We start from the raw sequence: 24,050 nt of genomic DNA on the forward strand, positions 1-24,050 counted from the left end.
AGATGGGTTCTCTCCTGACCACATTGTTCAAAAAAGAAGGAAAAAAGACCCACACATTCTTAAAACGATACTTTCTAGCACGGCGTGCAAGCCTATCTGCTACTTTGTTTTTTGTATGCTTAATATAAACTACTTTAAAATTAAGAGTAAAGATTTGCAGTGCAGCAAAATATCCTTGCATCTCCACTCGAAACTACCTCCGCTTCCGTTAACAAAATTCACAACCTGAAGACAGTCGTTGTTAAACAAGACTTTGGAAAGATTGATCTCCATTGCCCAGGAGATAGCAAGAAAAAGAGCAGTCACCTCAGCGCCTACAACATCAAAAATCAGTCCAAAGTCTGAACGAGATTGAGTTATGGAGCCTGCATTATCACACAAAATCATGCCAACACCAAAATTAAAATCCTTAAAAGAACCATCAATACAGAGACAATGATCTACCAGATCAATAGGAATTTTGACTTCCCTACTAGCCTTCTGGACCTTTTTTGGAATAACAATATAAGTATTAATCATTCTTTTTGTGTCAAGAAAAACTTTATCCAGATTAATAGCAATTCTGCTGAAAACTACATCACATCTAAGCTTCCAGATACACCACATGATTATGGCACATAAACTTGGCCAATCAACTGCAAAAGGGCACTGCCCTAATCTATCATCAAACCATTCAAGAAAGAAATATTCAGTCCAATCCAAGTTAAGACTAACAAGATGTTGTAGCGATAAACCAAACCAAATATGAGTAGCAACAGGACAATGGAAGAACAAATGAGTAACAGTTTCGATATCAGCATTGCAAAGAGGGCAAGATTCATCAATAGCAGGGTTATAATTTTTTAACAAAGCATTGACTGGAAGCATATGAGCAAATATTTTCCACATGAAAAATTTAATTTTCGGCAGACAATTCAAGTTCCGAACCTTTTTCCAAAACAAAGCTTCTTCACCATTACTAACTTCATTCTTATAAACTCTATAAGTAGATTTTATAGTATAAGACCCATCTTTCGTATGATCCCACATGATTTGATCTCTAAGAAGCAAATTAATCTTAATAGTTCTAATCCTAACAACATCTTCAGGCTCAAACAGAGAATTTAACATGCCAATATTCCAAGTACCAGACTGCTTATCAATAACTTCACTAACTAGATTAAAATTGTTATAATTAGGATTAAGAGATACCGGAGGAGAAGAAGTACCAGGAAACCAAACTGAATCTCATATTCTTGTATCATTACCATCATTTATTTTAAAAATGATATTAGACTTTAAGAAAATTAGACTATTCACTATACCCTTCCAAATCCAAGAATTTGAATCCGCTGCTTTATCAATTTCCAACAAATTATGATTAATGAAGTACTTGTCTTTTAAAAACTTTGAAATTAAGAAATCGGGATTTTGAATAATTCTCCAACAAATTTTTGCTATAAACACCCCGTTAGTAGCATATGTAGATCTAATACCAAGCCCGCCGCATCTTTTATCTTTCCCAATATCACCCCATGAACGAAAATAAGCAGCACGTCTAGGGTCTTTCTTAGACCACCACAAAGTTCTTTGAATAGAATCAATTTTAGAAATAATCTTCTTAGGAAAAGGAAAACATGACATATGATAAATTGCAAGACTAGATAACACATGCTTTGTTACAACAGTTCTACCAGCAACATTTAGACTAGATTTCTTTGTGTTTCCTAATCTAGAGTAAAATTTATCTATTAAGAATTGAAAAGATTTGGTTTTATCTCTATTAAAAAAAAGAGGGGTACCTAAGTATTTTTCAGAAGAACTCATAAATTTCATCCCTAAAGTTTTTAAAAGAAGTTTCTTATGCTTATGGTGCATTTAAGAACTAGCAAAAAAACCAGACTTTTCAAAATTGATAGCCTGGCCAGAGGCCTTAGCGAAAACATTGATAATATTCATCAAATTTCTAGCATACATTAAAGAAGATTTTGAAAACAGCATACAATCATCAACAAAGAATAAATGAGAAATAGAAGGACTATCTTTTCGAATTTTGAAGCCTTGAATAAGATTAAGAGCTTCATCTTTCAAGATGAGTTGAGATAAAACTTCCATGCAGATTATGAAAATGTATGGTGAAAGACAATCTCCTTGTCTAATACCCATAGTAGGGAAAAAGACCTCACCAGGAGAATCATTAACCATAAATGAATAACACACCGTACTAATGCATTGTTAAATAATCAGACACCAATCGTCGGAAAAACCTAGTTTTTTAAAGACAGAAAGAAAAAAAGACCACTCTAGCCTATCAAAAGCTTTGGAAAGGTCAAGTTTTATGGCCATAAAACCATTTTTAGCCTTTTTCTTTTTTCTTTTAAAAGAGCATAAAATTTCATGACTAAAATAATATTATCCTAAATTTGTCTATTAGCAATAAAAGCTGACTGAAAGGGGGAAATAAGAGAATCAAGCAAAGGTTTGAGACGATTAGTAAGAATTTAAAAATGATTTTGTAGACTGTGTTTGATAAACTAATAGATCTAAATCCTGAGGAGAAGAAAGGTTATTCACCTTAGGTATTTGAGCTATGAAAGAATGGTTTAACTGCTTGAGGAGAAATCTTGTTCGAAACTTTTTTTGAACATGATCAATAATTTCCTTCGAAATTTCTTTCCAATTATCTCTAAAGAAGCCAGCAGGAAAACCGTCGGGACCCGGTGATTTCCATGGAGCCATATCTCCCCCTTTTTAATGAGCCCAAGAGATAAAAAATTCTCCAACCTAACTCACATCAGCCTTCCGATCTGCCATCTTCTTGGGCGTTAAATGACAGGAATATTCCGCATAAGATTCCTGTCGCAGAAAAAATGTCTGTGTCCTTTTTTTGGTTACTACCCCAAAATGCCCTCCATCTTCTTTTCCAAAACGCAGTGATTTCTCTCCTCTTCAGTTCCATCACCACCCATCGTTACCATCACCGCCACCAACACCGTCGCCCCCACCACTATCATCATCACCAGCATCACTGCCACTATCCTCATCACCAGCAACACCTCCACTATCTTATGCAGTCATTACCATCACCGCCACCACCACCAAATCTGATGAACCAGGTACATAAGTTTTCCCCGATTTCGATTTCAGTCGAAACCTAGAAGCTCAATTTCCTTGATTTTTAGTCTAGGGGTACGATTTGGATTACATTCTGTTGTTTTTAGATGTTGTATTAAAAGATTAGGTTTGTGAACATTTCCTGTTTGTGTAAATGCCTAGGAGAAACCACTGTTTTATTTTAGTTTGTGGACTCATTTTTATGTTTGTCAAAGCCATTGTTTGATTCTCTGTTTTAAATGTTGTTCAATTGTATAATCGTGCTCCTCAACATGTATAATTTGATTTCTTTAAACAAAGTGACACAAAGCACAGTAACCTTGAGATGATTTCAGTTAAGCATAATTGTTGTTATGGTTGTCGATAATGTTATTCAGATAAGTATCAACAAGATTATGACCATCACTACCATCAACAATTTCGAATGTCACATCTTTGCTTGACGACCATTAGATAGAAATACTTGGATCAGGATATTTTGGTTAGTTACCAAATTTTGTTTGAAATGTGAAGTTTGGTTACTTTGGTATGATATTTGGTGGGGTTTCAATACAAAGTATTTTGAATAATTAAGTCATAGCTGCATAGGTTTGCAGTGCAGTGTCGTATATATTCGACTCAATCTAAGTAGCAACAATATAACAAGCCGTGTATGGATCATTAATACCATCTATTTTGGATATGTGGTCTTTTATTAAAAAGTTAGTTTATTTGCAGATGAAAATTCATCTGAAAAGTCATAGTTTGGAATTTGGATATGTGGTCTTTTATTAAAAAGTTAGTTTATTTGCTTAAAAATTGCAGATGAAAATTCATCCTAGAGCTTCCCATGGAAGTTATTCACAGGACATAAGCACTCGACTTCCTGTAGTTCAAGTTCTACTCATTTGCACTGACGCTTGGTCATTTTCCTGAACTATTTTACTGCTTGGATTCTGATGATAAGTAGTTGGTTGTGAACGTCATAGAGACTTATATTTCAATGTTTATACCAACTCCTAAATCTTCAAGTCTTCCCTTGATGTCGTTTCTTATATGTTGATTGATTTGGTGTTTTTGAAATTTTTGTATGCCGTCATTTGAATTTTCTTTGATCACAATTTTTTCTTACTTCTTGAAGGGGTGGATACTTGGATTCATATGGTGGCAGTTGCACCAAGCCGAGAATGGTATTACGTGGGCAAGGACCACAAGGGGGTTCGCCCACGCCAATATGTGACCAATGTAAGAAACTTAAAGAGACAACACATTTTGAATGCAGCTTGGGCAGAAAAAAAAAGGTTGAGCTAATTAAAGTAAAAAATGTTAGACTCTGTTTAAAGTATTTAACTCTCCCTTTTACATATATCTAATCATGCTGCTTAAATGCATCAAGCTAATCATAAGAAGAATTAGACGTCTATGTGTTATATCAATGTTAGAGGCCGGTTAACTTCACACCTCGCTGAATCAAAGTAACCATACAACTTATACTGATGGTCCTCTTATCGAATGTTATAGTAGTTATAAAAATCATTCTGTGTGCATATATTAGCCGGTACCTAACCATCTTTTGCTTATTTTTTTTTCGGGACCTTCAGGTGGATCAAAGTTGTCCGCAAATTTGAAATGAAATTTTTGGCGTGGATAGCAAAGCATTGTATGGAGGTCGTAATCCAAATTGAATCTGAAACTGGGTTGCTGAGAGGGAGTGTTGGACGGATAAAATGAAAGGCTCTTACCGAGTAAAAGCTACTATTACCACTGAATAGAAATTGCAGGTATAGCTGATAACATCAAATTGCAGGTATAGCGGATAATGGAAACCTAGAACACCCATCATTTGTTGACGTGCATCGCACGTGCATTCTACTTGTCATTAATAGTAGCACTGATTTCCTCAACAGTAGGATTAGATACCAAAAGAGAATTCATGTCTTCTGAAATGATAGGCTTTACATCTTTTAGAGCCTCTTCAATATCAGAATTATTAGGGTTCGAAGAAGTATAAATGTTCTTGAAATAATGAGAAAGGAGAGTCAGAGCTTGTTCTCTGTTTTCTAACCAATTACCTTTCTCATCTTTGATAGTGTGTATAGTGTTATACATATTTCTGAGTTTGACAGTATCCATGAAATAATTGAGTATTCTTATCATAATGAGTAAAATAGTCAATCCTAGATTTCTGTTTATAAATATCTCATACCAATAATCGAGTTGTTTAGAGTAGTTTAAGATTTGATCCCCAATAGCAGAAGTATAAGGTAAAATCTGTAACTTCTCAATTTCAGCATTTAATTTACCAATTGTATTTTTAACATGACCAAACGACTCAATGTTCCATTTACTGAGGTCAGTCTTAAGATTTTTAAGCTTGCCAGCCACAATAAAACTAGGAGACCTACTAACTTTCTTATCCCAAGAATTTGTAAGAACATTCTTAAATTCAGGACTTAACTGCCAACACTTAAAAAAAATTATAAGGAATATACAGATTATGTTCATTGTGAAAGCACTTGAGCAGAATAGGGCGGTGATCATAGTAGACTCTAGCAATATTAGTAATACGAGTTCGAGGAAGAACATCTACCCAAGAGTCATTCATAAAACCTCTATCTAATTTTTCAAAAATCATCTCAGAAGGATTTTTAAATCTTCGATTACACCAAGTGAAAGGGTTACCAAAAGAAAAAACCTCATTCAATCTTAACTCCACTAATTTATTTTTGATGAAAGATGGCGCCAAAGAAGTATCAGGATTTCCTCCCTGTTTTTCTGAACTATGAAGAATAAAATTAAAACCAGTCAGAAGCATCCAAGGTCTAATATCATCTTCATTCACGTGACTTAGAGAATTCCATTGATTTTTCATTCCAGAAACATTTAAAGCTCCATACACAAAATAAACTATACAATTTTTAATATTAGGCGATATATCACATAAAATATGAATCATGTTAAGAGAGATACTGATGACTTCTATATTGGATCTATCAAAGTAACCTAGTGCTAAACCTCCAAATTTTCCAACTGCCGGCACTACGAACCAAGTGTCAAAAGGAAGATGATGACTGAATTTTTTGACAGTGTCATTATCTACCATTGTTTCCATAAGACAAACATCATGCGGTCTAAATTTTCTATATAAATTAAGCAAATGTAATCATTTTTTATCTGATCAACATCCATTCAGATTCCAGCAAATGAAATTCATGGTTCAAATGAATAAAAACTAACAAGAAACAAAGTAGAGGTAAATTTAAAATGTCAAAACAGAGCAAAAACTAGGATTATGATAAGCAGAGAAACAACGAATTTAGAGTTTAAAGTACTTACAAGGTCATGAGCTAAAGAAGGCTCTGCATCCATCGAATCCACAGTATCCATCATCATGAGATTAACCTCCTTTTGAAATTCTTCATCAGTAACAATAGGTTCCGGCGGAAGAGTAGCAATAGAGGTTGGTTCCAAAACATCTCTATCTGAAAAAATTTCTATAATTGGATTGCTCATCATAGCATAGTCAGTAAACCGATTAACATAAACATCTGAAGAAAAGTTCGATACAGTAGCAGAGTTGAAAACCACACCGGAAGAAGTAAACACAGTTTGAGAAACTGATGTGCAGGATACTGACCAAACTACACTAGCACCAGAATTTCCAGAACTGACATTTTCATTGAATCCTAGATTGAAAGTAGAACCAACAGGAGCTGTAAAAATTTGCATTTTGATATAATAAGTTTTTAATAAAATTCCTAGAAGCCCTTGCCGTCAAAAAACAGCTTTAAAATTTATTCCACAAGTGACCACCACTTGCCAAGAACATAGACACAAGACAAAGAGACTAGTAAAATAGGAAATTATGAAATCTGTTCCACAAGTAACCACCACTTGCCAAGAACACAGACAGAATACAAAGAGACTAGTAGAATAGGCAATCATGATTCCAAGCCTAAACATTTCTAATATCAAAAGGGAAAGAGATGCACTGAACCTTGAAGCACTTCATAAATCCAAGCCTTTTTTTAATTTCAATAGCCTACAAAAACAGCTTTAAAATCTGTTCCACAAGAAACCACCACTTTCCAAGAACACAGACACAAGACAAATAGACTAATAAAATAGGTAATCATGAAATGTGTTCCACAAGTAACCACCCCTTGCCAAGCACACAAACAGAATGCAAAGAGACTAGTAGAGTAGGCAATCATGATTCCAAGCCTAAACATTTCTAATATCAAAAGGTTAAAGAGATGAACTGAATCTTGAAGCACTTCATAAATCCAAGCCATTTCTAATTTCAATAAGGGTAAAGAGAGATGCTGACCCTTGAAGTTTTTCTTAAAAAAGAACAGAAATCTCAATAATATAAAAAATCCCTACATAAGTAGGATCTCATAATGCCAGAAAGCATACCCGACAAAGACTATTCTTCACTTCTTAACCTGACTAGATGAGCAATATTGACGAAATCCAAAATTTCCAGAGACATCGAAGATAATACCGAATATTAACCCCAGCTGTATACTAACCAGAAATCTCTTTTCCACTTCCTAATATTAAATATGATGATGGTGAAAAAACCATGACCTTATGGATGCTACCTCCTTCAGCTCATGACCTAATATAAAAATACAGAAAGGCAAAAGCTTAATCAGATAACTCAGAGATTCACATCACATAAATAAAAATAGAATTAAGCTAAACAAATAGAAATTTGTACATGATATAAAAATAATATTGGTTTTAAAATCTTTAAAAAACACGAACCCTAAAAGATTAATCCATGTAAATTATAAAATCAAAAATTAGGTTTTTTAGAAAAGAAAAGTTTAAGTCATTAAGAAAAAGCAGAAAAGAGGAGAAAATAAAAATTAGGGATAAACTGGCATGAGATTCAAAAGAAACTTAGAAAATCATATGAATTAATTGAAGAACAGAGTAATAATTTGTCGAAGAAGATCGAAGAAACTTGAGGTTGACTAAATCAATGTCGCACGAATAATCGCCTCCTCTCGATGGTCAACAATGATACATTACCAATATCATACATTTTCAAGTTCTCCAAATATCATCCCGTGTCTTTAAACCAAAAGGCAGTCTTCTGCATAATAAAAGAAAAATAATTCAAAACTATCTAACACAATTCCTTCTGATTTCCCATTTAACATCACCAGTAAAGTGTTTCATTGTTTCCCATCTTGGTCATGTAATCACTAAAGTCTGACATAAATGCTTCAGAGTGAAAAGGCTCAGGCAAACTGCCGCTGTTTGTGGCAACACATTCACATAATGCATTAAATTTATGCAATATACATGAAAACATAAAAAGTGAGAGCACCTGATTAACAACAAGTAAATGGATTCCTTAATAATTTCAGAATTCAACAAAAATATTTCCTGCTAAAAAATAGAATTGCTAGTGTAGGGGTTAAATATCGTACCCATATGTATCATGTGAAGGGATACTACTATAAGGGGGCGAACGTACTCGCACGTAATATATCCCAGATGACGGAATCAATGACGTCATGAAGTCACGAGTAAAGTGTGAAGGCTATGCGAAGTTAAGGGGTTCGTGCGAGAAGATCCAATATAAACGTGCGAAGATATCGCACGTCAGATCCGAAAATAGGGTCTTTATTAGCTGTCCTCCACTATGTAAAACTCCTATATATAGGACCAACTACCACTGTGTTGAGGGAGAGATCTTTTTGAGATCAGAGATAGAACTTTATGAGAGATAGAAAGTTGTTTGCTCCCTAAGGTTAAGGGTTTTACTTTACTTCTCTGTATTGATTTATAAAACCTAATAAAATACTTCTAAGTGTTCTTCATGATGATTTCCTAGTTTATTGTATAGATTATCTAAGGGGTGTAGTAGTAGGATTTTCTGCTACCACATTTTGGCGCTAGAATACAGTTCGGGAATGGGATTATACCTATTTGTGAAAATTTTAAGTTGATTTTTCGAAAACTTCTTATATTCTTGTTTTTGTGGAAGATTTCTGATTGTTTTCGCTGAGTTTCGGTTTGCAAAACAAAAAAATTAAATCATAAGTTTGTTCTTGAGCATTTGTTGATTTCGAATCTATGAAATAATACTAAAGACTATAAGTTTTCTTTCGAGGCACAGACTTAACAAATTTTCCTAAGAGATATTTGGAAAAACTAATCTTATTTCAGGAAAAAGCTAATCAAGGATGTTTGTGGATAAAAGGGGAACGAATTGAGGCGAAAAACAAAACACACAACTATGTGTCTGCAACAGGAAACGAGTAAATCTACGAAAGTGATAAACACCATCGGAACGATGAATGGAAGCGGGCGTCTACAATGTAATATGATAACAAAATTAGGTGTGGATGTCACAGATTTTCATGCAGGACTTACAGGGCAGATCCACAAGCGTGATTATGAAGGAAGGAAGATCTCAAATGTCAAGAAGATGTCGCCCTTACACGAATGGCAAAAACAGAAGATCATGTTCGAAGCGGACGATGTACCACAAGGAAACTGGGGACGAACAGATCCATTGGTAGTAACTATACCCGCGCGAAAGATGGAGAAGGATAAAGATGCGAAAGTTTCAGAGGAATGGGCGATCGAAGGAACTTCGATAGATGCCGGGAGCTCAGCTGACATCTTATTTTATCGCATGTTCAAGAACATGAGATATGATGATGCAAACTTAAAGCCGTATGCATACAATATCCATGGTTTCAACAAAGCAATAACGAAGCCAAAAGGGGAGGTAATTATAAATATGACACTAGGAGAGATAGAAGTGCAGGTAACATTGTGCGTAGTAGATGTGGAGTCACCGAACAACATGCTCTTGGGAAGACCGTGGTTGCATGGTATAAAAGGCGTAGCATTAACCTTAGTGCATACGTTTTCCGATGCCGATAGGAATAGGAGAAATTGCAGGAGACACAGAAAGAGCGAAAGCCTGTAACCTGTTAGATGTTAAGAACTATGAAGGAAGAGCAAAAAAGCGAAAATATAGGTGGAGAAAGGCGAAGCAGTTAAAGAAAGAAGAAGAACTCAGGGTCTACATGGTGCGAGCGAAAGAAGGTCGAGGTATACCAAGCGAAATCTCAGATGAAGAAGGAGCACCAGTGAAAGAGGTCAAAGAGTCATCCCCACTAGGTGAACCAAAGGCGAACTTTATCGCAGTTGAGCCAACTAAGGAGGTCATAGGGACAAAAGAGGAGCCCAATATGATAAGGATATGAACTGGAATGGGGGGAGAAGAAGAATAAAAAATAATTCAACTTCTAAAAAAATATAGCGGTGTCTTCGCATGGGATATGGATGAAATATCAGGTATATATCCCGATGGTGCATGTCACAGGTTAGATGTCAGGAAGGATGTACGGCCATTCAAGCAGAGAATAAGGAACATAAAAAAATCATACCACCCGCAGATAGAAGCCGAGCTGCAGAAAATGCTAGATGCAGGAATAATACGACCAGCTAAGTACCCATAATGGATAACAAACATGGTGGTGGTGCCAAAAAACAACAATGGTATAAGGATCTGCATCGACTTCAGCGACCTAAACAAAGCTTGTCCAGAAGACAACTTTCCTTTACCAGATATACCACATATGGTAGATGCGGCCTCAGGGAATAAAAGGATATCATTATTGGACGGGTATAAAGGCTACAATCAAATCCCCCTTGCAGAAGAGGACCAAGAACACACAACTTTCTTCATACCCAGAGGATTATACTGTTACACCAGAATTCCATTTGGTGTAAAAAATGCAGGTGCTACGTATCAAAGAATGGTGGAAAAGATATTCGTGAAGTGGATCCACAAGACCCTAGAAGTGTATGTTGATGACATGCTGGTAAAGAGCAAGGAGGATGAATATCATATAGACCATTTGGAAGAAATATTCAAGCAAATGCGGCAATACAAAATGAAGATAAATCCTGCAAAGTGTATCTTTGGAGTGGCGTCAGGGAAATTACTAGGATACATTGTATCAGAGAAAGGAATACAGGTAGATCCAGAGAAGGTGCAAGCAGTTCGTGACATGCCAACACCAGCGACGTTAAAGGATGTGCAGAAGTTGAATGGACTGTTAAATTCATTAGGACTATTTATCTCGCGCTCATTGATAATATTTTTTGATGATGTTGTAGTAATGAGGTTCAAACTCTCGGACTTGTGAAGATTAAATTTAAAGATTTGATAAAATTATATATACAAAAATATTAACAATGGGTGCGAGAGGTAACCAAGACACTAGATTCCACTATTGTGCAAAATTGAATGATAAATATTTCAAAACTCTATTCAATTCTTAAGTCTTCTTTTATAATTAATTCACTATCAATCATACAGATTCTCAAACATTATTTGTAAACCTTAAGCATAGATTATCAAGAGATTAAACCAAGCATAACCTATCAAACTGAATAACAAATAATTAAGACAATCATTCAAATAATTTAAAACTCTGCAAAAGCAGCGATTAGGTGAATTATATAATTAAATGAAATAGTTACCCATTTATGTTGCGTGAATAACTTCCTCCATTGCCTTGATTACGAGGGAATTAGCCGCTCATCATGTTGGAAAACCTCTCAAAATATTTCATTGATGCTCAAAAATGGTTTACAAATGATGAGTATGAGAAATACAATAAAATCGGGTTTGTAACAATTATATTTGTTACAAACCAGAGAACTACGACCCTCAGTGACAAAATAAGACTGCTGCAGCTGTGTCGCAAACGCTGTAGCAAATAAGTCTGCCTGATGTACGACCCACAGGTGTGAGTCGTTATTACTGTAGAAAAACGACTGCTGGTGCAGGTCCGTTCTTCGTGTTCTTCATGTTCTTCAGCAGCAGCAGCAGCAGAAACCGAGTTTGGGAAAACTCGAATTTCTTCTTCTCCGGCTCTCCTCAGCCCCCCAGACTCTCGACACCCTTTCTACTCAACCCCATCAACCTATTTATAGCCAACAGACCCATCGAATCTCGCTCATTCACTCCATATATTTCTCTTTAACTCGACAGTAAAGAAAATATTTCTGGGAATATTTTATTTCCTGTTTCATCTTCTCACGCGTTTTCAAGCCTCCAAATTACCATATTTAACTCATTCACGCTGCAACAGGCTGTGAGGGTCTTCCATGCATGCACAAAACACGTTGAATCTTCTCCAAATCACGTGAAACCCGTGATATACACGAACTGCCCTGTTTTCAACCCGTGAATTGTTTAGCTGATTCTAGCCAATTCTGGTCGAAACAAATGCCCACAATGTGTTTAATAGGCCATATCACAACTATCTACCAAAAATCATCCATTGAATCTCCCTAGAACACGTTCAACAATTCGATCAAAAATCTTCAGAAGTGTTCTCCATTTTCCCGCCAAAAACAAAATTCAAATGGAGAAGATGACCTCCACCTAATCCTGTACTGGGGTGAGAATAGCAGATGCCTTTTGGGGTGACCTGGGGTGCCCCTTAGTAATTGAGGTGCCCCTTATCCAACGGTGAGAGTCCGAATAACACGTGTCCTCCGGGGCTTTTACCAACTTTTCGAGCCGAATTTTCCAAAAAATGTTTATTTTCTAAAGGTGCCTACAAACACATAAAACACCAAAATTAGTACAAACTCGAGTGCCAACAATATATAGTATTGAGATCAAATTAAACACAAAAATGTGTCTATCAAATACCCCCAAACTTATTATTTTCTAGTCCTCGAGCAAAATTTATTTTTGAAAAGATAAAAAGACTACACTTAGCACGTGCAGCAGGCCGTTAAACCGCTAGGTGGCCCTAGCGGCGGAGTGTTGTCTCCGGAGGGTTTGCCAGAGGTGTACCCACAAAACCTTTACTCATAATTGGTCACAAGTATCCAAAGAGCTATGAGGACATACATATTCTCAACCTATCTCCAAGTAAGTAGAATGCCAGAGAAATTAAAGGTGTCAGCTCTAAAGCTGACTGAAGAAAAGGGGAGACACATCCGCACCACTGCTAGATAAAGAGATATCCGCTACACAGCTAGATAAACATTGTAAGATGCGTCCGCTGCTTTACAGCTGGATAAGATTAGGAGAGAGATAAAAATGAGAGGGACATCTGCTACACAGCTGGACTAATTACGTGTGATGAGTTAAACCAGTGCTAGAAAGATCTTGTGCCAGATTGAAAGCAGACTAAAAAGCAACCAAAATGCATCTTTCTTCGACTCTCTCACAGTGCTCAGTAGAAATAACGTCTTCTTCGGTCTTCAACTGTTGATAAACTCTCGAACCTCATAGAACCTTGACAATTAACTCTTCTCTTCGATTTCTTGCTTGACTTATAAATTTCTTCTTCCCTATGGCCTTATTGAACAAAAAGAACGTAATGATGTTTCATTTTTTTTATTTTTTTTTTTATTTTTTTTTTTGATGAACAAAAAATTACAAGACAAAAATTTACATGGCCATGAGAGAAGGACTTTCAAAACTTGGATCTTCGCAACTTGTGATGTCTTGGTATCATGGATTCTAACAACTTATATCATTTGCTCTTATAACTTCAACTTTGATTTTTGAATTATTCTCTTCTATTGTTGCTTCTAAACCTAAAACGTCTTCACTTTCTTCATAGATTTTGATGTCGCTCCTCTTGTTGATGATGATAAGTTTCTACTGAGAGAGAGTCGCAATCCAGTAACTAAGACTACATTGTGAGGTTGCTTTGTCTTTCTGGCATTTCCCTGACCTACTTGCCTTTCCATCATGTATGGTTAGGTCCATCACGGTTACCCTCTAAAAGGAACAAGTTCTCTCCTGAATTTCAAGGATCTCAATGTCTTTTTCTCTAATGTCTCAATAAGTTGTTATCCCTAGCATTCCAATTTCTATCTTTTCGGTGAGAAACAGTATGTAAACTTAGCTAACCGGATACCATGTGACGCTAGAAGTTTCAAAAATGCAACTAAAAAGTTTCTCCCATACCCCCAAACTTAAATCTAACATTGTCCTCAATGTTCTAAAGATAAAATTAAAAGCATATGAACAAGGAGAAACTGTTACCATTTGAAGCAAAAGGGTTAAGGAAAGATATTACCATGTTGCATGAGATTGGGTTACCTCCCAAGAAGTGCTAAGTTTAAAGTCTTCAGCCAGACATCGGAAGGAATTAGTCACCTCATAGAATCATATAGAAGTAGCCGGAATAATTGTGGGTCATCTGGATCAAAAAGTGCTAACCACAAGAAGAGGAAACTGCAACAGACCAAGAAGATACCGAACATACCCTTATTTAACTTTTTGTTTAAGAAACTATCTCTAGTTGTGGCTCAGGTTCAGGCTCTATAAAAGGGTCTAAATAAAATGCTTTCATAGGCTGGACTTCCTCAAAAGAAGGATTCTTAAGATCAGGTTGTAGAGTCTGGAAATACTCAAGTAGGAACTTAGAAGCACATAACAAAACCTGAACAACTGCGGATCCTTAAAGTCAATTAGACTTGACTCACAAAACTGACCACAATGAAAGAGTTGGTCTTCCTTAAGAAAATGTGTCGACCCTATTCTCCTAAAGTAATTAGGTTTAGTCTCAAAACTTAATAACCGACACATCTTAAAATCAAATGTTCCCACAATTGGAAGAAAATTTGTTGGTGGGAAAACAAAGTCAATCTTGGTATCATAGCCTGGGTCAACCACATCAACCAGAGGATGGGTTTCTAACAACTGAGCTTCTCTTTGGACATCATTAGGTTCAGGAAAAAGTATACGAAGATAATCTTGTAAGATGGTTGAGGCACAAATGTCAAGTCCTACACGAGGGAACTTTTTAAGAGTTAAAGCACACGGAGAATGATAATCACCCCCAAACTTAGAGTTTTTTGTGTCTCTAGAAAGACTAGTCACAACTTCCCTAATTTCTAGGTCATCGGATTCCCGAAAATGGTCAATTGATTCTTCTAAGTCGGGTTCATCCTCACTCATCTCTACGGGTATATCTTCTTCATTTAATACTATTGTTTCTAAGTCGCTAGACTCTAAAACAACATTTTCGGAATAAACCTGTTCCTCTAAACCACTATCGGCTTCGTAATCAAAAGGAAAAACTACATCGTCTAAAACGGTGGTATCCCTAATCAAATCCTCGTCCTTTTGAATAGGTGAATAATCATAAAAATTATTTGGATTTAAACTAGAAATAATATAATCATTATAAAGCTCAATTGGATTAATAGATTCCTGATTACTATGCCTACATATTTCAGATTCTTCATTACTACTATCCTCATCATCATAATAGTACAAAGATGATTGAACCTTATGTAAATAAGTAGTGTCTTTTATTCTAGCCTCGTCCTCTAAATTAGGCAAATATTCACTATTGATATCAAGGGTAGAATTAGAACCCCTATTTTGGAAATTTAGATTATTTCGAGCAACATTAGCCAACTTTTCATTTTCTGCCTCTAGACGTGCCTGAATTTCACTGAGCATAACACTTATACGTTTACCACTCTCGTTTATCATCTCAGAATATCGTGTACACTCTTCTTTTGAACTATTCATTGCAACTAAACGTTTATACGTCCTTTCAATCCGTTGTTGGGTCTCTTCTAGAGATGGAACAGGTTCAGAAATATCATAATCAGGACTAGTTTCCAAAAACGTGTAACCAGTACTACAGTGTTCCTGATTGTCTTGCTCGTAAGACCAAATCGCGCGTGGATAGTAATTGGGCTCACCATGGTATGAACCATAACCTTGAAAAGGTTGGCATTCCCAACTACTATTCCCACCATGGTCATAAAAATGATGATGTCCATATTCAAATTCAGATCAATACTCATTGTATTGGCTTCTGTCATACCAGTTCGACATTCTTAATTGCAAGGGAATTCTACACAATCACAAACAAGGCTGACTCGACCAAATCAAACCTATTGATTTCTAGCAAACAAAAAGCATGATGGCTCCACTTAGATTGTTTCTAGACCAGCTTCTAATCCTTCGAAAGGGAATTCGTTACAATTTAAGAAAACCCCTCTGGAATCAATCCTAGTCAAAGTAAGTTGAATTGAGGCGAGGGAAGCTCAGTGGAGCTTTGATACCCAAGGCCTCACCGCTATCACAAGGCGGCGCAGTCACGCATTCAACTCACAGAAACCATCATGAACTTCGAAGTATGCTAAAAGAGTAACCAATATTTTTCGAACGACTTTCCTACTAAGCTCGTTACCCTATCGGTCTCGTTCTAATCAAATTTTAAGCTTGGGTTCGCGTTAGGTTTCGTTTACCTAAGGCGGGAAAGAAGGGAACGGTGATGAAATCCGAACCCTTATCTTATATGGCCAGTTCTTGCCCTTTACTAGGAAATTAAAGCAGCCGGTTCAGTCCTCAACATATAATCACCTTAAGGCAGACAGTAAACCCGCTGACAGGAGATTCGCCGGTGTTTAGAAGTTTACCTCCCGTACCAGACGAGCGAAGAAACGTTGTAGTCGACTCGGGCCACTGACTCCGGTGTCAGTGTGCGAACCCGAGGGGCCGAGACGATATTGTAATCGTCGTCCTTCCCTGCAAACAGTTTATATTTAATTTATTTATTTTTTTATATAACCCTTTCGTAGGGTTTAAAATTAAAATAAATTGTCCAAAGTCCAGTCCAATGAAAAGAAATACAAAAAAAATAATTATAATAATTACAAAAAAAAAAGAAAAAAAATGGAAAGTCTCTTAAAAATAAATAAATAAATAAATAGTTCTCTCTCTTTTTTTTTTCTCTCTTTTTCTTTATTTTTTTGCTTTGTCTTTTTTCCTTCTCTTTTAGCTTTAAGCTTTGATTCCAAGGTCTTTAGTATCCAACTTCAAACCTGTAATACAAAAACACAACCAAAGAGGCGTAAAAAGAACAAATGGAATAATAAAAAATAATAAAAACCTAAAAATTCTACCTAAGCACAAATCCGCGTCGGTGACGCCAAAATGATAATATTTTTTGATGATGTTGTAGTAATGAGGTTCAAACTCTCGGACTTGTGAAGATTAAATTTAAAGATTTGATAAAATTATATATACAAAAATATTAACAATGGGTGCGAGAGGTAACCAAGATACTAGATTCCACTATTATGCAAAATTGAATGATAAATATTTCAAAACTCTATTCAATTCTTAAGTCCTCTTTTATCTTTAATTCACTATCAATCATATAGATTCTCAAACATTATTTGTAAACCTTAAGCATAGATTATCAAGAGATTAAACCAAGCATAACCTATCAAACTGAATAACAAATAATTAATACAATCATTCAAATAATTTAAAACTCTGCAAAAGCAGCGATTAGGTGAATTATATAATTAAATGAAATAGTTACCCATTTATGTTGCGTGAATAGCTTCCTCCATTGCCTTGATTACGAGGGAATTAGCCGCTCATCATGTTGGAAAACCTCTCAAAATATTTCATTGATGCTCAAAAATGGTTTACAAATGATGAGAATATGAGAAATACAATAAAACCGGGTTTGTAACAATTATATTTGTTACAAACCAGAGAACTACGACCCTCAGTGACAAAATAAGACTGCTGCAGCTGTGTCGCAAACGCTGTAGCAAATAAGTCTGCTTGATGTACGACCCACAGGTGTGAGTCGTTATTACTGTAGAAAAACGATTGCTGGTGCAGGTCCGTTCTTCGTGTTCTTCATGTTCTTCAGCAGCAGCAGCAGCAGAAACCGAGTTTGGGAAAACTCGAATTTCTTCTTCTCCGGCTCTCCTCAGCCCCCCAGACTCTCGACACCCTTTCTACTCAACCCCAACAACCTATTTATAGCCAACAGACCCATCGAATCTCGCTCGTTCACTCCATATAATTCTCTTTAACTCGGCAGTAAAGAAAATATTTATGGGAATATTTTCTTTCCTGTTTCATCTTCTCACGCGTTTTCAAGCCTCCAAATTACCATATTTAACTCCTTCACTCTCCAACAGGCTGTGAGGGTCTTCCATGCACGCACAAAACACGTTGAATCTTCTCCAAATCACGTGAAACCCGTGATATACACGAATTTCCCTGTTTTCAACCCGTGAATTGTTTAGCTGATTCTAGCCAATTCTGGTCGAACCAAACGCCCACAGTGTGTTTAATAGGCCATATCACAACTATCTACCAAAAATCATCCATTGAATCTCCCTAGAACACGTTCAACAATTCGATCAAAAATCTTCAGAAGTGTTCTCCATTTTCCCGCCAAAAACAAAATTCAAATGGAGAAGATGACCTCCACCTAATCCTGTACTGGGGTGAGAATAGCAGATGCCTTTTGGGGTGACCTGGGGTGCCCCTTAGTAATTGAGGTGCCCCTTATCCAACGGTGAGAGTCCGAATAACACGTGTCCTCCGGGGCTTTTACCAACTTTTCGAGCCGAATTTTCCAAAAAATGTTTATTTTCTAAAGGTGCCTACAAACACATAAAACACCAAAATTAGTACAAACTCGAGTGCCAACAATATATAGTATTGAGATCAAATTAAACACAAAAATGTGTCTATCACTCATCAGACAAATGCAAGAATTTTTTCAACATTCTAAAAAAGGGAGCCAAATTCGAAATGGATGAATGTGAGAAGGATTTACAAAGCATAAAAGATTACTTAATGAATGTCTCTATTTTGAGGAAAGCTGAGCCAGGGGAGGAAATACTATTATACTTGGCTTCGACACCGCATGCATTAAGTTCCATACTACTTCGCTTAGATGGAGGAGTCGAAAAACCAATTTATTACATCAGCAAAACCTACAACGTAGCATTATGAGAAAATCGAAAAGATAATCCTCGCACTGGTGTACGCATCTCAAAAGCTTCGCACGTATTTTCAGGCTCATAAGATTAGGGTTCTTTCAAAAATACCAATTAAGTCAGTAATGAAGAACTCGAAAAGATCTGGAAGAATAGAAAGATGGAATGAAAAAGTGGGGTACTTTGACATCAAGTATGAGATATTATCCTCACCAAAATCACAAGTCATTGTGGATTTCTTAGCAGAATTCCCATTGGAGGAAGATGAGAGTGTAGAAGAGATGATGGAGGTAGACATAGACCATGGAAATCCTCAAAATTTGTTAAGAGAATGAAATTCAAAAATGTGGGAGATACTAGTTGACGGATCTGTAAATGGAGAAGGAAATTAATGGCATAGGGATAGTGATCATCTCACCACTAGGAGCAAAAATGGCATATTCATTTAGACTGGAATTCGCATCCACCAATAACGAAACAGAGTATGAAGGCGCAATACATGCATTGCGATTGGCGGTTGAAATGGAACTAGATGACGTTAGAATAACTAGTGACTCACAGTTGGTGATCCGCCAAATAATGGGGATATATAGTGCGAATGAACCATCGCTACAGAAGTACAAGCTACTCGCAGAAGTACTATCAGCAAAAATAAAGAATATAGAATGAAGGCACATTTGTAGGAAAGATAATAGATTCGCAGACGCCATGGAATTCCTCGCATCAAGCTGGTGGATCCCACCGCTCGATATTTAAAGATCACGACACTCTGTTTCCCATCAATCAAAAAAGAAGAGAAGGTGGATGTAATGATGATAGAAGGTGAAGAAGGAGAAAAGAATGATGACGAAGAGGATTGGAGATCGCAACTTCATTCATACTTGGAGAAGGGAGAAATACCGAGGAACAGGTTAGAAGCACACAAGATAAAAAATCGTGCGACAAACTATGAGTTAAGAGATGGAGTACTTTATCGGAGATCATTCCTCAGGCCCTCTCTCAGATGTTTGACACGAAAAGAAGGAATGGAAATTCTAAAGGAAATACACTATGGGGATGCAGGAAACCATAGCGGGGGAAATTCATTGGCGTACAAAAAAAAGATGCAAGGATATTATTGGCCTTACATGCATGAGGACGCGAAAGAAGTATATAGGCGATGTGAAGAATGTCAAAGACATGGGAACATGATACATGCACCGGGAGCGAACTTAAGTTCATCAACCAGTGTCTGGCCATTCGCAAGATGAGGCTTAGACATCGTGGGACCATTCATACCAGGGTCAGGCCAAAGAAGATATCTGATTGTTGCAACAGATTATTTCACAAAATGGTCAGAGGCGAAAGCGGTTCATCATAACGCGATAAGGACATCTTCACTTTCATATTTGAGAATATCATCTGCATATTTGGAATCCCTGTGCACCTAGTATCTGATAATGGAAAACAGTTCGAGGGTGAGAACATAGAAATGCTGTTAAATGCCTTCAAAATCCAGATTGGAAAATGAACTCCATTATACATGAAGGGTAATGGACAGGCAGAGGAAACAAATAAGACGCTTGCGAATACACTGAAGAAGAAGTTAGAAGGGCATAATAAAGGATGGTGCGAGCAGATCTACAATGTCTTATGGGCATATCGAACAACACGAAGAGAAGCAACAGGAATGTCACCATTCTGTTTAACATATGGGGTGGAATCTGTATTACTAACTGAAGTCATCATACCAACAACGAAGAAAGAGGCTTGGGAGAAGAATCTAAAAACCAATTTGATGCTCGAAAAATTAGATGACTTAGAGGAAAGCAGAGAAATTGCCTTGCAGCACATGGAAAATTATCACAAAAGACTGGCGAGAGAATATAACAAACGTGTCAAGCTAAGGGAATTTCAACCAGGCGAGCCGGTATTAAGAGAAATACCATCTTATCAAAAATGAGGAGATGGAAAACTGGAGAAGAAATGGGATGGAACATATATAATCAAGCGAATTGTGGGGACTGGAGCGTACGAGTTAATGGACAAGGATGGAAAGAACGTTGGGAGAAAACTTGATCATCTGTGGAACAGAATGTACCTTAAAAGGTATTATCCGTAGGAAATTCAGTAGATTGATGTATGCGAGAGAAGAAAAAGAAAATTCATAATGTACACGCGAAGATATGAATAGAAAGAAAGTATTCTCAATAATGTTCCATAAAAATACACAAGCAAAAGAAAGAGGCAACAATAATACCTCATGAGTAAGACCCCAATAAGGGGAAATAAAATATAAAACCTCTATTTAGGGAGGCTAGGTATCCGATTGTGACGTGCACCCTAGTTCGCACTTGTGCAAGAGGCAATATAAATAAGCCCTAGTAAGGCATGGCTCAGGCGAAAGGCATACCATTCCTGGGACCTGAGTCATGGAAAGTGGAGGCGAAATAAAATCCTATCCGATAGAGACTCCTTGGTCGAAATACTAAGGTACTAAGTTCTATATTATGGAGTGTAGAAACTCGACCATGGTGCCGCGGTACACGGTTGATGATCGAAATTTTGATAGTGGTAAATAGGTTGTCGTTCACTCGGACTTGTTGAGAAATTGTTCAAAGACTTAACGAAGAAAATAAGGAAAATATATACAAATATGATGACAGGATGAGAGAGGCTGAGACTCAGGATTCCACTGTTTTTCATGTTCATGGGGTTCAAAAATTAATTATAGACATTTACAGCTCAAAACAAAGGAATATCAACTCTATTCTTTTCCAAAGTAGATTTCATAAAATATTACGCGTAGGTTATAAGCATGGCACATTAAAATTACTTAGAACTAAGCATGCTCCATCAAACAAAGTCACGAGTAGTTAATAGAAATCATAATTCGTTAAAAATCAATGCAAATAGTAAATAAACAATTAATTTAATTACCTCAATGGTGAAATCCAGCTTCCTCCATTGTCCCAATGTTGGGTTTTAGCTCCTCATATTGTAGACACGCTCAAAGGATAATTTATTGATCAAAAAAAGTGTTTACAAATGATGAAAATGGGAGAAAATGATTAAAACTGGGTTTGTAACGAATATAATTGTTACAAACCAAACTGTTACAGAGAACGATATATGGTACTTGTCACTGTCACTGTAGCACTATGACCCTCACTGTTGTGTCGTTCTCACTATAGATGAACGACAGTTCTTTAGGGTCTTATGTTCTTCGTTCTCTCCTTCAATGGCAGCAGCAGAGACAAGCTCTGCAACTCTATTTCTCACCCTTTTTCATCTCCTAACTCTCTATTTTCCCCCCTGCTTCTCTACGTACACCTTAAATAGCCTCCCAGAACCGAAAATAATCCTCCATAACTCCAGCAAATCTTTCATTACTCGGTATTGAAGAAAAATGTTCTCGGGAATATTCTCTTCCCCTGTTTCACGAGATTCCGTGTATCTTCCTCTTTGATTGAATTGAAAGCACTTACCAACCTGTTGTAGTATAACATGCTGGTATATATCCAAAACAAGAGAAAATCCGACCAAATATCCATGAGTTTAATGGAGAATATCTTTCCATGCACGTACGCCTCTGTCTTCTTCAACACGAGAATCTAGCCAATTTTATCCGACAAAATAAGCCATACCATGTCTGTTAAGATCAGTCACATCATCCCAACAATTCTCAGCCATTGAGTCTCTCTAAAATGTCCTCAAATCTCGAACAAAAAATTCTGCAGGTGAGAAACAAGTTTCTCTCCAAAATTCAGTTTCAAATGAGGAAGATGATGGTTGCCCCATATCCAGAGTATGGGCGCCTTTAACAGCTGGGGTGCCTGGGGGTGCTCTTATCCAAAATGAGGGTGCCTTTAGTACTTTTTCGGGGGTGCCCTGAGCACCTTTTCGAGCCGAATTTTCCAGAAATGTTTATTTCGCAAAAATACCTACAAACACATAAAACACTATAATAAGTACGAAATCGAGTACTAATAATACAGAACATTGAGGACAAATTAGACACAAAAATGTGTCTATCAGTTGATCCAAGGGTGTCAGGGGCGTCTGGAGCGTACCTCGCCGCCCTTGGTAAGTCCTGGCTATGATTCACTCGGTCCTCAAGAAACCCCACCTAGGGTGCGGTCTCGTAACCATAAGCCACATAAGTTAAGGGACACGAGTCCGCGAAAACAACTGGTTGTCGCATCACTGGATGGGAAGATCCCACCCCAACCCGGTAGGGGTATTCTTCCTTGAAAGGGAAATCAGGAGGAAGATAAGGACGGCACCCTCCACTAGGGAGCTGGATTGTGTCTAAGACGTTAATATCACAAGGCTTTTACTCACGGGGGTAATTTGGCTTGTCGTATTGACACACATTCTTATATCCTGCAGAGGCAATAATACGAAAGATGATAAGATAGGGTTAATGGATCAATACGCGAAAACGTAAGGACGTCCTGCGACTCTATCGCATGGCCAAAATAATATCCTGGGGCAAAAATAAGTCATATTAACAGGAGAAGCTGATTAAGACCTCTACTTAGGGAGGCTCGATTAGACCTCACTAACAAACACCAAGAGACCTAAGTAAATGTACATGTGATTTTATCTCTTGAACATTCATATTCACATAAAAACATTTTCTTTCTTAAGTGGACTATATTCGCACGACTAACACAGTGCATGAATTCGCATACCCACTGTTTTCGTATTTATAAACCTTGTTTTATATTCGCGTAAGCTATGTTTATTAAACACATATAACTTATCTTTATTAAATGAACTTTTCTCCTTTGACAAATGTTTCATGAAAAAATTATTATCTAGCATGCTAATAATAGAGGCAAGTAAGGGAAGTACAAAAAGAAAGTATCATTCGCATACCTAGAAAATAACTTTGCATAGAAATAAATTTGTTTTTCTTTAAATATGCAGCAAAAAACAGATAAAAAGAAATCCAAACAAACACAAAGACAAAAAGAAACTAAGGGTCGTTTTGGGGAACTTCATCATGCAAGCCAACAACTTCAGTGTCAGCCTCAGTAGCGGGAGTGGTAATTGTAATAGAGGTCTTCGCAGGAACTTCAGCGTGAGGAATAGCTTTAACTTCAATAAAGGGAATTGCTTCATAATTTGATGCATTAGGAAGATCATTACCATCTTCATCATCCTTGGGCTGATCTCCAGGAAGGAGGATTCCT

At 36.8% G+C, this 24,050-nt stretch overlaps 2 protein-coding genes across 4 annotated transcripts; one reads left to right on the plus strand and one right to left on the minus strand.

The window, feature by feature from the left end:
- Positions 1-2,857: 2,857 nt before the first annotated feature.
- Positions 2,858-5,244, plus strand: LOC113353461. 3 transcript variants are annotated; one of them, XM_026597055.1, is made up of 4 exons: positions 2,858-3,095; positions 3,898-3,995; positions 4,214-4,317; positions 4,674-5,244. In XM_026597055.1, exons 1-4 carry the CDS (start codon positions 3,048-3,050, stop codon positions 4,703-4,705), a joined length of 282 nt encoding a protein of 93 aa, XP_026452840.1. In that variant the 5' UTR covers positions 2,858-3,047; the 3' UTR covers positions 4,706-5,244. The 3 variants fall into 3 exon arrangements, 2 of the variants coding, with proteins under 2 accessions (XP_026452840.1, XP_026452839.1); XM_026597054.1 differs by having other exon boundaries at positions 4,214-4,373; positions 4,674-5,240; XR_003361296.1 differs by lacking the exon at positions 3,898-3,995 and having other exon boundaries at positions 4,214-4,373; positions 4,674-5,232.
- A 253-nt stretch (positions 5,245-5,497) lies between these two features.
- LOC113353462 lies at positions 5,498-6,986 on the minus strand. Its single transcript, XM_026597056.1, has 2 exons — positions 6,409-6,986; positions 5,498-5,852 (listed from the first exon to the last, which is right to left on the minus strand). Exons 1-2 carry the CDS (start codon positions 6,799-6,801, stop codon positions 5,826-5,828), a joined length of 420 nt encoding a protein of 139 aa, XP_026452841.1. The 5' UTR covers positions 6,802-6,986; the 3' UTR covers positions 5,498-5,825.
- Between the last annotated feature and the right edge of the window lie 17,064 nt (positions 6,987-24,050).

Source organism: Papaver somniferum, chromosome 2 (assembly GCF_003573695.1).
Source record: "Papaver somniferum cultivar HN1 chromosome 2, ASM357369v1, whole genome shotgun sequence".
In the NCBI taxonomy this organism is placed as follows: Eukaryota; Viridiplantae; Streptophyta; class Magnoliopsida; order Ranunculales; family Papaveraceae; genus Papaver; species Papaver somniferum.